Source organism: Mirounga angustirostris, unplaced genomic scaffold (genome assembly GCF_029215605.1).
Source record: "Mirounga angustirostris isolate CCGP_5_RB_7025 unplaced genomic scaffold, mMirAng1.0.hap1 SCAF_4, whole genome shotgun sequence".
Lineage (NCBI taxonomy): Eukaryota > Metazoa > Chordata > Mammalia > Carnivora > Phocidae > Mirounga > Mirounga angustirostris.
Window position 1 is genome coordinate 148649396 of NW_026991712.1, and position 15598 is coordinate 148664993.

The following is a 15598-nucleotide window of genomic DNA, read 5'->3' on the forward strand; positions in this document are numbered from 1 at the left end:
CCATGGACACTCTGCATTTCTTATTTTGCTTCTGAATCCTCAGACCCTTAGCTTCTTTGCCATACTGTCTCCTTTCTGAGTGGTTCATTTTCAGTTGGTTGATTGCAGTGCTTCCTCTCACCAGTGTTGAGTGTTGTCAATGATTCTGTTGTTGGCTTTTCTTACATAAACACTTTCTGGGCAATCCCATATAATTCTGCATATTCCACAGTTACCTAAATGTTGTCAGTTCAGGGTTAGATCACTATGTTCAACTCCAGTTCCTAACAACCTGGGCTTTACCTAGTTATACCATGGCAGCCTCTAATTACACTTTAGGATAAATTGAATGCATCACTTTTTACTACCAACACAACTTTGACCACATGCCCCTGTAGAGCCTGGCCTCTTCCTGCTGTATTTTGTAGCTCTATGAATGAATGGCACGATTTTCCAGCAATTCAGGTCAAAACCCCGAGTGGTATTAGATACTTGCCTCTTCTTTTCAATCTTGTTGCCCTACTGCTACCGACTATACTTGGATAATGTCAGTGCTTACAAGATAAAGGCTGTGCACCATAACCTAGAATTCAAGGCTCCTGGGGAAGAAGAAATATTGTATAAGAATGTTGTATAAAAGGTATTAAGCTTCAGTTTCATTGTTGAACTGTTCAATGCAATTGGATTAAATGATCCAGAGAAGGAAGTCTTACATTTGAATGCATTCTTTTCTTCTTACAAAGCTGCTGCTAACTCGTCAGTTTTCATGCTATTATTACTACATGGACATGTTGGGGGAGGGGAAAAACAGAGGTAATAGGTTTTACTGACTTGATTTTTGAGTGTAATAGCAGCAGCATAGATCTCAGGATTCTCAGAACAGTTACCATCATGGAGCAAAACAACTAAACTACAGGAAAATGGGTGTATAAAATTTAATAACAAAAAGGTCAACAGCCAGCCACATCCTGTCCTTGTCATTCATCCTCTCCACCCCTCAGATCCTTTCTACCCTTATAAATTTGAGTATAGTCAAGGTTGGTTACACAATGGGGTCCAAAGCAGCCCTTGGGAAGCACTATCCCTCAAATGCGAAGTATGACTCAAAGAGAGATACAAAACTCAGCACCTCTTTCATTTAAGAAAAAGAAAAGTGGAGAAATATGGTTAAAAAGACCTAAAATATTCTCATAGCTGCCTGGGGAGTAGATCTTAATCCTTCCACATAGATGCCTTCGGATCCACAGGTGGTCATTTGGACTAATACCAAACTGAGTCCATTACTCATTCCCTCTCCGGCTCTTCTTGTGGCTTTTCTTAGATCTGAAATGGTAACACATATAAACCATAATAAATTTAACAGCTGTTCAAGGAGCAAGGCAAGGACTTTTGAGGAAGACGGGGTATGCTGATACTGATGGGGATAGAGAGGATACCCAATATTCATTAAATGTACTTGGTGTTCTGTCTTAGAGCAACACTGAGATATTACTATCCGAAATTTACCACTGAGGAAATGATCTCTGAGAGGTTAAGAGTGCACCTGACAGTGTACAGCATATAGCAATAATTTCTAATTAAAGTTTATCAAATGAAAGTGGCTTGTCCAGTGTCACTCAACTCAACCACAGATCTCCTGAGACCAAAGCTGCAATCCTACAAGGAAAAAACAAAACACGAAACAGATACAGAATTCTAGTAATTCTCAGGGCAATGGGCCAGTTTTGTCCTATAAAAAAGGAAAATTCCTAAATATCCCCATCAAAACAAAAGTTCAGGTCTACCTTAGTTGTATGATTGGGACTTTAATTTCTGAATAAAGAAAAAATTCTTAAAGGTCAATCCATACCTTTCAGGAGACTTTGAGTGGCTCCTGTGTCTATGACTACGGTGATGACCTGGGAAAGAAAAGGCCACTGGATGAATGTTATTCTACCCACCTACTCCCCCACTATCATTTTCACTTCCCCCAATCCCTTTCATTGGTGTGATGTTTTTTTGGCTTATGCTAGACACACCTCTTAGATCTGAACTGTGTGTGTGTTTATGGGGGAGTGTCAGAAAAACTGAACCTACCTCAAAAGCATTCCAGGTTATGGCTAATTTTACAAACATCACATTGAGTATTTACCACTATGTAAGGTCTTATTCCTATAATTTCAGATGAAAAAAACTGGAAGCTCATCCTCCTTTCACCAAAGCTTGTAAGAGAAAGTGAAGATGTGAACTCTTAAATTTTCATATTCTCATTTCCTTTTCTTTTAAGCCATAATATAGCCAGGCTATTGTGCTGGAGGAGGCTAAGCACTTACTACATTTCTTTAAGACCACCAATAGCAAAAGGCCCAAATGCTATACCTGGGGACTTGGAGCGGGATCTGTGCCGTCTATCTCGAGATCTGCTGCGGTGACGTCTTGGGCTTTTGCTCCGATGCCTTTCTCGGCGAGGGGAGGGGCTGTGGAAATGATTGGTTAGATCCCTTTATCTGACATTGTACTCACCACAATAGCAGCACGCCCCCCTCCTTCCAAGGCCCTATCTTTCATTACAAATCAACCGAAGGCCTACCTCCTCCTTTTAGGAGACCGACTCCGCCTATACAGAAAGAAAAAAGGAAGAACCTTAGTAGGTGCACTGCACTTGTAGATTCCAAAAACTGCCCCAGTTCTTTACCCCTTTCTGTTATCCATGATTCTTTGTCCTGTAACCTTTTATTAGCACCCTCCTACTCTAAGTCTGGGATCGGTCATGTGACCTGCTTTGGTCAATGGCGTATTTGCAGATGTGATACCAACAGATACTGGAAGGAAATTTGATGATTGAGCTGGTGTGCTCTTGAATTCTGCCACTGCCCTGAGAACATGCCTAACCCAGCCTAGAATGAGATACACATACACAAAGAGAAGAGATGAGTTGCTCCAGTCATCCTCATTAAAAGCCATCCTATACTAGCCAGTATACAGTTGACCACAAAACAGGTGCATGAACTTAAACTGCCTATCCAAGCACAGCTTAAATCACTGACAGCAGACTAAATAAATGGTTATTGTCTGCCACGGACATTTTGCGGGTGGTTGTTTTATAGCAATTACTACATTGGGCAGACATTCTCCACAATCTGGACTTTTTCCTTCCCTGAACTCCAAACTTCTATGCTACCATGCTTAAAGTCTCCCTGTAAGAGGCCAAAGACTAGGGCCTTACCTTCTGGGAGACCGGCTCCTACTCCTCCTATAGCGCAATGTGGGAGAACGACGGGGCTTGTCCAAGTCTCGGTAGCTTCTCCGGCGGTGATCAGGTGATGGTACTCTCTCCAACTGGAAAAGAAATGGACAGTAGGTCAGCGATGAGCACAGACTTACAGAGAACCATTTAGGGACAGTATATACACTCCCCTCCTTATCCTGTCCCAAATTCTACCTTCAAGTGACTTTAAACACAGTAAATACATAGATAACCCTAAGGACAACAAGAACTACCAAAAAAAACCAACTGTTTCCAATAATCCCACCACTGTTCTAGTGTTGGTACCACTATTCTGGGACTATGTGAGAAGAGTGAGAGCTAAGTAATTATGCGTATCTCCTTAAGAAGCTAGATTTCCAATGTGAAAGATACAGATTTAAGATCAGTAAAATTAAGTTTAAAGTGTACTTTATTTATTTATTTATTTTTAAAGATTTTATTTATTTGACAGAGACACAGCGAGAGAGGGAACACCAGCAGGGGGAGTGGGAGAGGGAGAAGCAGGCTTCCTGCTGAGCAGGGAGCCCGATGCGGGGCTCGATCCCAGGACCCTGGGATCATGACCTGAGCCCAAGGCATACGCTTTACAACTGAGCCACCCAGGCGCCCCTAAAGTGTACTTTAATCTTTAAAATTTTCCTCTAGGTCTGCCAACTGTAAAGACCTAGAAACACTGACCAAACCATAGCAATGGGCATTTACAGTACCCAGATTATGGTATCTAAATACCATTTTCCCTATAAATGAAACCAAGGGCTCCCTGGAAAAATGACTAATTTCAGGTTGGGGGCAGAAGCTTACAAAACATGACCAGAACTTATCATATCAGAAGACAAGGCGCTGAGACCATGATGATTTTATCAGTCTCATGAGTCAAGTTGGGGGCCCCCCCCACTGACCAAAGAGGGGACAATTTCAGCATCAACAAGGACTATGATGGTTTAAAACACATCCAATTTGCTTAAATCCATGAGTTTACAATGTTACCAAGGACAAAAGCTCATCACATTGGGAAGATACTGTGGAGTCAACTCATTTTAAAAACTGAAAAAGAGAAATAAATAATCCAATATTTATCTTTTCTATATCAACTGTACCTATGAAAAATTAAATACTGGGCGCCTGGATCGAGTCCCACATCGGGCTCCCTGCTCCGCGGGGAGCCTGCTCTCCCTCTCCCACTCCCGCTGCTTGTGTTCCTGCTCTCGCTATCTCTGTCTCTGTCAAATAAATAAATAAAATCTTTAAAAAAAAAAAATTAAATATTGATTTAGGAGACTTCTCTCTATAGCAGTGTTATAGGTAACAAATGATGAAAAAACAAAGAATATCACCATTTTACAACCCCCTCAATGGGTCTAGGCAGAGATCATCTAGGCACAGTGGCTCCTAATACGACAAAAAGAAGATAGCCTGACTTTGCTCACCCTGGGGCAGGGGGTACACACCAGTACCTGTGAAGTAGTGTTGCTCTACTCCAAAGCCTACAAAAACCTCAAATCCAACTGAGCCTCCAGATCTAAGAATTAGTTTACAGAAGATACACAGGGACCATCGAACATGTTAAGTGACCTCACAGGGACACAATCAGAAAAATACATATTGAAAAATCTGTGTAGAATAATAATGACTTGATTTATGGACCTTGTTTGAATGCTAATTGAAACTTAAAAAATATAGGACAATTGGGGAAATGTGAATACTGAATATTTTTTAACTTCTTTCGAGTTTTATTTAAATTCTAGTTAGTTAACATACAGTGTAATTTTAGTTTCAACAGTGAATATTTGATACTAGAAATTACTGTTGATGTGGAGGTGACAGTGGTATGTATGGTTAGGCCTTTTCTGAAATATGGATGAAATATATGATGGCTGTGATCTGTGTCAAGAAAATTGGTGTGGGGACAATTTGGTATAGAGATATAAAAGAAGTAAAAAAGAAGTATAGAGGCTAGACGATGGGCAAATGGAGACACATTCTCTCCACTTGGTAAGTGATTGAAATTTTCCATTATAAAAAGGAAAAACAGAATGCCTACTTTTGGTTCACTCACTACAAAAGAGCACCTCAGCCTTGCTTGCTTGGCTTTAAATTCATGAACTAACATTATGCTTCCTTTTGCACTCACCCTAAAGGGAGCCTACTGTCTCAGAGGTACACTTCCATTTACACTCAGTATCCATAAACCAGCACTTCTTATATTTCCCTCTAGATCCTTTCTGGATACATGTAATAGTTTCAGATCCTTCTTTTCTAACCATATTATCATATACTTTTCATAACAGTTCTAATGGCTGTCTAATAGTCTGTTGAGTTGATGACAGTTTACCTGACTGCTCCGACAGCTAGGTTGCTTTCAGCTTTTCAGCATTTTAACTAGTAAATAACATGAGCATGCAGTAGGTTTTTTTTCCCCCTAAACTAGGCCTACTCCTTAGGATAGGTTCAACTATGAACAGTATTATTTTTGTTCCAAGTATTTATTTTAATAGCTACCAACTGTGAATATTCAATTATAATGTCCCAATACTATGCAAAGGGCTTTATATATATCATCTGATTTATTACTCATAATAATCCTAAGAGAAAGGTATTATTCTCCTTGCTTTACAAAGGAAAAGACTGATATTAATTTGCACAAGATTATGGAGAGCTGAGATACCAATCAAAGTCTAACTCCAATGCCCATACTCTTAATGATAAATACTGTATTTTTTGGTTAAAGTTAAAAATTGAAAACAAAACAAGGAAGGACCATTCCCCCATCCCCTCCCCATAATTATCCCTCCTTCAACCCTTAAGCTCCCAGGTGCCTGACCTTCTCATCCTCCTCTTCCTCCTCTTCACTGGACTCCACATCATCCATGTCCTCTTCTAGAGCGCTGACCCGAGGCTCCAGCTGCTCAGCTTCCTCTAGCACATAACGTTTCTATAGAAAACATAATGAGAGTCAGGCGGCCTTGTTCTCTATGCCCTGAAGCCCCAACACTGGGCCTCTGGGATTGCCAGGAAAACTGGTGAGCAACAGCTGAGGCAGTATCATTTCAAAGACATGCTAGACAGTTCAAGATTTTCCGAAGGAATTTAACATACTTTTCATCTATACTCACTCTTACATCCCCCTGTAAATAGATCAATACAAAGTTGAAGGGAACAACTTCATTTTCTGTTGGCTCTATTCTCTGTAATCTTTTACTCTTAAGGTCACTAAAATATCAATCAGTATAGGTGTAGCCTTGAATAAAAATGGAGCTTCATCTACAAAGGCCAGTAAGTTCACAGTTGTAACTCTGGTGGCTGCTAGTTCCAAGACAGGTGTCAGAGCAAATCTACCCTAAGAGACCCACTGAGGCCCAGCCCAGTTTGGGGGATGAAGAGTGCCTTGGGTACTGGTATGGAGTAGCACCAGCTCTACTTGACCTGGGATTTAGGGAACTGTCTAGTAGAGTCATGCATTTTGAACCAAGTACAGGATATAAACAATCCATCTCCTGGTTCCATTTTCTTTTGAGATGTGGCTTCGCTGGCTTACTGCATGATTAAGGACCTGCAAGGCAAAGAGGAGTTCAAAAATGCCAAATGGGGACTGGCTGGGTCATGAGATCCCTTATCATTTTCTTGTGCCCAAGACATAAAAAATGTTGGACAGCCCTAGAATAAATAGTAACATTTAGCTTAGATCTCAGTCATCCCTAACAAAATTCTATAAAGGTTGGGAAAATGAGACAAAGATGCTGCTCTGTGAAGTCAATCCCTCATTAAAGAGCTCCTTGGAAAAAGGCTCTCCAGTTACAGGATCACCAGTTTGGGATCTAGGACTGCATCAGACAGGGCATCCCAAATTCCTAATGCTCACCAGACTCAGAAGTGACCAAAATCAATATATTAATTCATAGTATTTGTGTTTGATGAAATTAGAATTCATTTCAGAGCAGCTCCTTGCCAATGTCAGGGCACTGAAGTCCTTAATAAGAACCGCATTAGAGCAGGGGCGCCTGGGTGGCTCAGTCTGTTAAGTGACTGCCTTCGGCTCAGGTCATGATCCTGGAGTCCCTGGATCGAGTCCCGCATCGGGCTCCCTGCTCAGTGGGGAGTCTGTTTCTCCCTCTGACCCTCCCCCCTCTCATGTGCTCTCTCTCTCTCATTCTGTCTCAAATAAATAAATAAAATCTTAAAAAAAAACAAACCAAAAAACAGCATTAGAGCAGAAGGGAAGTCTCACTTCATTTAGGACACAAAGAGGCCCACAACAGACCACACTTCTTGGTGATAAAATATACATCAGTCAGATTTCAATTTCTCAGTAAGGCATGTTTTATGGTCTTCTAGACTCTACGAAGACCATCTTATTTACACCAATAGGCTTGCTTAAAGCTGAATGGGCTTATGAACCCTTAGCTACAAACTGATTGCACTTCAAAATAATCCATTTCTTAGAGCATTTTTAAAAATGAGAGCAGCTAGTAATAATGATAGTTAACATAACCATAATGAAGTGTGAAAATTGGGCCCTGAAAGCAGATTTTCAGTTTTGAAATCTTACTCTCTTCACTACACAGTGTACAGTAGCCAATAAAGAATAGGAAAGATATACCACACTCATTTTCAGGATTTTTATTTTATAGATTCTTATAACTGGGTCAATGTGGAGAAGAGTTGATTCATTGCATTTAAATGTGAGCACTCATGTCCCAACTACTTTTTATTCGGTTGATTTGCTGCCTCATCTGAACCATTTATCAGATATCTTTTTTTTTTTTTAAGACTCAGATATCTGCAATTCATTCTATTCCCTACTTTGAAATAATTATCATGCAATATATATTACTATGCTGAGTGAAGGAAAAAAAAAGAAAGCATGTATTGTATTAATTCCAAAACACATCTATTATGACAGACAGCATATCAATGGTTGCTTAGGGGTGAGAGAGGAGGGAAGGAAGGGATTACACAGAAGGAAAAAAGGGAACTTTGGGGGTGGTATGTTCACTATTCTTGACTGTGACAGTTTTAAGGGTGTATACATATGGCAAAACTTACCAAACTGCACACTTAATATGTAGTTTATGTCAATTATACCTTAATAAAGCCATTTAAAAGAAAAAAAAAAAAACCTTTGTTCAAATGAAATCTCACTCTCAAGCCCAATATGTAATTTAGAGAAAAAAGGAGCTACTCTGGTTGGAATATGTGGGGCTGTCTCCTCTTACTCCTCTCAGCAGCCTTAAAACAGTCCCACAGAGTAGTTTAAAGACCACTGGAGTAGCCTAATTTCCCCATTTTATAGATGGGAAAATAAAACCAGGTTCCATAGCTAGTCAGCTTTAACAAGAGAAACTTAATCTCTTAATTCCCTGCGCTTCATCAGCTCTCCATTATAGATCATTCCCTTTCTCTTTAGGCAACCTACTGTATCTGTTTTCCCTTTGTATTTTATTAACAGTAGTTCTAAAATAATACTCTGCAAAACCCATTCCTGAAAGGTGCTTCATGGATAATCATTTATCACTAGGAAAAGGAGCAGGGTTATAAAGGTGACATTTAAGGGGTTAAGATCTCAGTCTACCAGTCCTGACCCTCCTTTTATCTGTTTTACATCCTACAATTTCCTTCATATATCATTTTAAAGAAGAAAGTCTTCCTGTTTTACTCACTTTTAAAGCCCTACCCTTCAAATACTTTATGTTTTCCTCTCCCAATCCCCTTTTTCATACATATGAAGACTAGTTATTAAGATAAGGACCCCTGAGATCCATGGGCTTCAGTGTCTTATTGTGTATGTGTACCTGTCTGTCTCCCTTGTCTTGGGGAGAGAAGGGCAACTCTGATAAGAGACGTCTCCTTTATCTCTTACCTGTAGCCGGGGTAGAATGATATCACAGACTCTCTCACTGTGCAGCAGTTCATCAATAAACTCATCCACATGCATCAGTTCAAACTCTGAAAGAACAATCATAAGCTCAGGCAACTTGGAAATAAATTTATATAGCCAACAAGTAAAAGAAGTGTAAGACTATACGTAAAATATCTATATGTAAAAAGTACTTGGTATACAAAGTGTGAATCCTCTGCAGCCTCCCTTCCCTGCACATTTACTAGTAAAGCCATTCAGTGTGGCAGTTACAGAGAAGGGATTATTGACAGACCTGAGCTCAAACTACAGCCATTCATAGCCTTGTCATCATCACTTCATTCATTCAGCTCACCTTTACTGAGGCCATCTATGTGCCAGGCCTCTTCCTGGAGCTGGGGATAAAGGGATGAATGAAGCTGTCCCAATTAGCAGGAGACACAACACAAAAGCAAGCACAAACAGTTCTGAATTGTATAGGGGTGATGTTCTTTTTTTTTTTTTTTTTAAGATTTTATTAGCACACAGGAGAGAGCATGAGCGGGGGGAGGGGTAGAGAGAGAGGGAGAAGCAAACTCCCTGCTGAGCAGGGAGCCTGATGCAGGACTTGATCCCAGGACCCAGGGATCATGACCTGAGCTGAAGGCAGACGCTTAACCGACTGAGCCACCCAGGTGCCCAGGGGTGATGTTCTTGAACAGATCATATAACTCAAGTACAATTTCTCATGTGAACCATGTTTCTAAATATAGAGCATATATCTTATATGGTAAATAAAGTAATAGCTTTCCAGAATTTTTATTTTTATTTTTTTTTTTAAAGATTTTATTTATTTATTTGAGACAGAGAGAATGAGAGAGAGAGCACATGAGAGGGGGGAGGGTCAGAGGGAGAAGCAGGCTCCCCGCCGAGCAGGGAGCCCGATGCGGGACTCGATCCAGGGACTCCAGGATCATGACCTGAGCCGAAGGCAGTCGCTTAACCAACTGAGCCACCCAGGCGCCCTTTCCAGAATTTTTAAAGTAAACCTTAGTTCAGTGGTTCTCAAACAGGGGTTAACTTTGCCACCCACAACTAGTGGGGATGCTACTGTCATCTAGTGGGTAGAGGCGAGGGATACAGCTAAATATCCTACAATGAGCTGGACAGCTTCCCACAACAAAGAATCATCTGGATCAAACTGTCAATAGGTTGAAAAACCCCATCTTAGTTTAACATAATATAAACATAAATAAGGAATTCCATGATGCCCATGACCATCTTGTTCACCATGTTATTTCCAGTACAAAGGACAGTACCTGGCATGACACTGGCACTTAATTATTTATTAATCAATAAACTAGTAAGTTAATAAAAATTTACAGTAAAATACCAAATTCTTGACTTTCTACTGCTTAATGTTACATGTAGAGGTAAAAGGCAAATGTTACTAATCTTCTGTTACGACACTAAGTGAGAAGAAAAAGGTTTTTATTGCGTTACCCTGAATCCCCCTCTACCACAAAAAAATAGCTTTGTAAAATGTATGGAGCTGCCCCCTTTGGATATACTTTATTTTTCAGTGGGATTCCTACGTAAGTATGAGTACACTTAATCTATACTGCAGTGTGAAGTATAGTGTTAGAGAAGAGGCCATTAAAAATAATTGTGGGGGCGCCTGGGTGGCTCAGTTGGTTAAGCGACTGCCTTCGGCTCAGGTCATGATCCTGGAGTCCCGGGATCGAGTCCCACATCGGGCTCCCTGCTCAGCAGGGAGTCTGCTTCTCCCTCTGACCCTCCTCCCTCTCATGCTCTCTGTCTCTCATTCTCTCTCTCGCAAATAAATAAAATCTTAAAAAAAAAATAAAAATAAAAATAATTGTGATGGGGCACCTGGGTGGCTCAGTCGTTAAGCATCTGCCTTCGGCTCAGGTCATGATCCCAGGGTCCTGGGATCGAGTCCCACATCAGGCTCCCTGCTCGGCAGGAAGCCTGCTTCTCGCTCTCCCACTCCCCCTGCTTGTGTTCCTGCTCTCGCTATCTCTCTCTCTGTCAAATAAATAAATAAAATCTTAAAAAAAAAAAAATTAAAAAATAAATAAATAAAAATAATTGTGATGATGTAACATACAGAAAACTTTGTGAGGTTTGGGGAATGTTTTTTCAGAGGTCATTCTGGAGGTAGGTCATATGGGATGGAGCACATGTGGAGGGAGCACATGAGGCAAGGCTGGGACTGACATAAGATGCAGTTGGAGGGGCGCCTGGGTGGTTCAGTCGTTAAGCGTCTGCCTTCGGCTCAGGTCATGATCCTGGGGTCCTGGGATCGAGCCCCGCATTGGGCTCCCTGCTAAGCAGGGAGTCTGCTTCTCCCTCTCCCACTCCCCCTGCTTGTGTTCCCTCTCTGTGAAATAAATAAATAAAAAATCTTAAAAAAAAAAAAAGATACAGTTGGAAAGGTAGGTAGACTGGGTAAGGCCAAAAGGAAGCTAGGAGTCTAATGGAGTACTCCATGCAGGAGGTGGAGAAACTGAAATGAAGACAGTAACAACAAGGATGAAGAGCATTCACAATGTATGTTACAATGTGAAAGTAGAGATATTGGTGAACTGGTTCAGGGAGGAAGGTCCAAACACTTGGTACCATACTCACCCCCATTTCGGTTCTGGCTCTTGATTTTTCGATAGTCGTTGTAGAGAGGCTCTAAGTACTTGTAGCAATCAATTGCAGTGCCTGTCAGCCTCATGTAAAGTGCTCCCAACATACGGACATATCTGACAAATAGAGAACAGTGAAACAATAGGCCATCCTAAAAAGTTCTTAATCTTGAGTTTCACACCTGGCTTTTCTCAGGACAGTAGTGGATGTTCAAGTTCTTTCTCTTCTTTGGCAGATGAAAGAACTGCAATTTTAGAGGCAACATGGGGCAGCAGAAGGGTAAAATATGAAGACCTGGTTACAAGTTCCCATTCTATCACTTACTGGCTGCAGGAACTTGGGACATGTTGATCAACTTTCAAAGTCTATTATATCATTTATAACATGAAGACAGAATCTATTTACCTCATAGGATTACTGTAAGAATCAAATGAGATACCGAATTTAACAATAAACTATATGTTTACTAAAAATACAAGAAATAATATATATATAGAGATGTGAATATATAAATTGTTGCTAGGTAGCACAGAGTACTGGTTCTGGAAAAAAGTCAAAGTCCTCTGGGTTACAATTCTGATTCCATTACTTACTGGCTTTGTTACATTAGGCAAATTACTTGCTTTCTCAATCCTTGTAAAATGGAGATAATAGTGCCTAATTTGCTGGCTTGGTTTATTTAGTGAGAAACGTGTGTAAAGTGCTAAGCATAGCATACAGCACATATAAGTGCCTAATAAAAGCTATTTTCTAGCTGTTAATGTTTTGTAAGATTCCTTTTTCTTTTCTCCTATATCCGACTACCCACTCAGATTCTTCACTTGGAATAACTAGTAGGCATTTGAAACTCAACAGTTTCTTTATATGACAAACAGAATGGAGTAGAAAAGAATCTGAACACTGAAGCCAGCTTTGCCATTTACTAGCTGTTTGACCTTGAAATTAATCTGTCCCTAAGTTTCCTCCCCTGTGTAACAGGGATAATAATTTTGCAGGGTTAGGGCGCCTGGGTGGCGCAGTCGTTAAGCGTCTGCCTTCGGCTCAGGTCATGATCCCAGGGTCCTGGGATCGAGCCCGGCATCGGGCTCCCTGCTCCGTGGGAAGCCTGCTTCTCCTTCTCCCACTCCCCCTGCTTGTGTTCCCTCTCTCGCTGTGTCTCTCTGTCAAATAAATAAATAAATTCTTAAAAAAAAAATTTTTTTTGCAGGATTGTCGTTAAGGTTAAATAAATTATTATATGTAAATGCCTTAGAGGGTGGCATATAATAAGCTACTATATCTGTCTCCTACACTTGTCTGTGAACTCCTTGAGAATGAATAAAATAATATGAGCAGCTGATATTTTGGGGGTATTTACCATGCAACAGGCACTGTGTTGTGAGATATACAGCACTATCTTCTTTAACCGTCACATCAGTCTTGAATTGGTATCATCATCTCCATTTTACAAGTAAAGAAAGTAAAGCTCACAAAATGTAGTAACTTCTCCAAGGTCACAATAAGTCTGAACTTGACTAGACATGAGTCTGGACATGAACTTCCATATACACCAAAGTTTTCCCGCTTATCTAACCACATTATGTAGTTTTCTTCATCTTTGAGCATCCAGTGCTACCAACATACGAGGTACTCACTTCTGCTTGATATATGTTCAGTGAATTTGTGAAATGCTTTTTGGGCACGAGGGGTAGTTACCAGGGCTGAGAATGTGAAGGAGAAGATCAATATAATCAGAACAGACAAAATAACAAGATACACTGCTTTCACTCCTCTTAACCAAAGCCAAATTCCGGACCACTGAAATTGAAGCTTTTATATTAGCGAGTCAACATTTCACTCACTTGAAATCTTCATTTTTGATAAACTCTACAATGATATCCTTCTCAGGTTGAATTTGAAGCATCTTCAAGGTCAAACACAGAAAGGGAGTTGGCTTTATGTTGCCACCATAGACACCACCCACAAACCTCAACTCCATGGCTTTATCGACTACAAGTTCAGCTAAAAAAAAACAAAAACAAAGTGGCATCTCAGACATATTAGGAGCAAGCTTTTCCCAGTTTGAAGTGGAGATAAGCTAGTTCAAGGTTTGGTGCTCCTGAATACTAACTGACAGTTTAATATGAGAAGAACAATTGTGTATTAATAGTAAAAATAATAATAGCAGCCAATATACACTGAAAGGTGACTATATGCCAGGTACTCTGCTAAGCATGTCATACTATCTCATTTAATCTTCACAATTAGCCATGAAGTTCCTGCACTGAGGCTGTTTTCAGCTAAGGAAAATGAAGGCTAAGAAAGGTTAAGTGACTTGCTCAGGGTCCACAGCCAGAGGAGCAAGCCTGGATTTACATGTAAGCAGTCTTAACTTCAGAGTCCATGCCTGTCACCATTATGTTTGGAGAAAAACAGCCAGATTCTGAGTGAAAAGAAACAGTAACAGCAAAGGAATCAATAGCTACATACCCTTGAGCAAATGTTATCTACAGAATGGGGATAATAACCTTCCACAATTGTTTTCAAAAGCAAACACTAGCTGTGTGAACTCTAGGGCAAGTCATTTTACCTTACTTCTTTTTTAGACTATCAGTACAAATCTGAATAATAAAGGTACAAAGTTTCAGGGCTATAGTGAGAGTCAAACTTACAGCCAGGTGCTAAATACTGGAGATGTAGGTAGAGGGATAAAGGACAAAATAACTACACTTACAGAGTTTACAGACTGGCAAGGCAGAAAGCATTGAAAAATAATTGAAAGTGTGATGAATAGTTGAAATAAGATGCAGAATGCAATACAATTATACAACAAGGGAACATAATCTAGCATTGGAGGGAAAAGGTCATGAGTTCACTTTTGGACATACTGAGTTGGCATGTCTTGCAATTAGAGATTTAGATCTCAGAGAGAGACCTGGGCTGGAGAGAGAAATCAAGGCATCTACATATAAGATGTAACTGTAGTGTGGAGATCATCCAAGGAGAGAACTGTATGTAATGAGAAAAGGTCCCAAAATTTATCCAAAATTTAACAGTGACTCAGAGAGAAACAATATGACGTGTCCATGGACACACAGTGGTGGTGGCAACAACAATGGCACAGAGTAGTTAACAGTGGTAACAACTAGCACCACCACAACTGCTGAATGCATCTTAAAATATATACCTGTAACCATACCAAATACTTTTTATACATTATTGCATTTAATCCTTAGAGCAACCCTTTGGGGTGGGCATTATGATACTCGTTTTACAGTAGAGGACGACATGGTTCACTGGGGTAAAAGAGCTACTAAAATGAGAAGCCAGAAATCAAAGATTTAAAGACTACCTGGAAGCCTTCTCTGAAGGACTGGTATTTGTATTAGGACCCGAACGTGGAAATAGTGCAAATGGTCCAGATTTAGGGATAGTAATACCCTGAATTGGGTTTCAGGTATGTTAAAGTTCCTTTAAGAACTTCAGACTCCCTGAGCTTAACAGTGTTTGAGGACTCAGCAGATTATATTAAACATGGTAACACCCAGAGAACCCAACACAGACACCCTTCGGAATAAGGCTGTAGCAGATTCATGTGTCCCCAAAGCCCAACACAAAACTAGGCACATAGTAGGTGCTCAAATTTTTCTGAATGACTGACACATTCCCCTCCAGTCTCACGCCCGGGGACCAGTCCCACCGACGCCCAGTCAGGAGAACTGGGCTACAAGGCGGCGGGAGGGGGTCCGCGCGCTGCCGCTCACCCGTCAGTCCAAAGCACTCCTCTTTCCAGTACTTGGACTCATAGATTCGCGTCCGAATTATCTTCTCCACCAGATACTGAGGATTGGTGCCGTGGATACTGTGCGCATCCTTCACTGTACGGTTCGCCATTTTAGAAC

The 15598-nt window shown here is 40.6% G+C and overlaps 1 protein-coding gene across 1 annotated transcript; it reads right to left on the reverse strand.

The window, feature by feature from the left end:
• Positions 1-900: 900 nt before the first annotated feature.
• Positions 901-15595, reverse strand: PRPF38A (pre-mRNA processing factor 38A). The gene is made up of 10 exons (XM_045897696.2): positions 15461-15595; positions 13559-13718; positions 11712-11833; positions 9084-9169; positions 6048-6158; positions 3185-3297; positions 2549-2575; positions 2338-2435; positions 1829-1877; positions 901-1302 (listed from the first exon to the last, which is right to left on the reverse strand). The coding sequence occupies exons 1-10, from the start codon at positions 15588-15590 to the stop codon at positions 1260-1262; spliced, it is 939 nt and encodes a 312-aa protein (XP_045753652.1). The 5' UTR covers positions 15591-15595; the 3' UTR covers positions 901-1259.
• Positions 15596-15598: the final 3 nt, after the last annotated feature.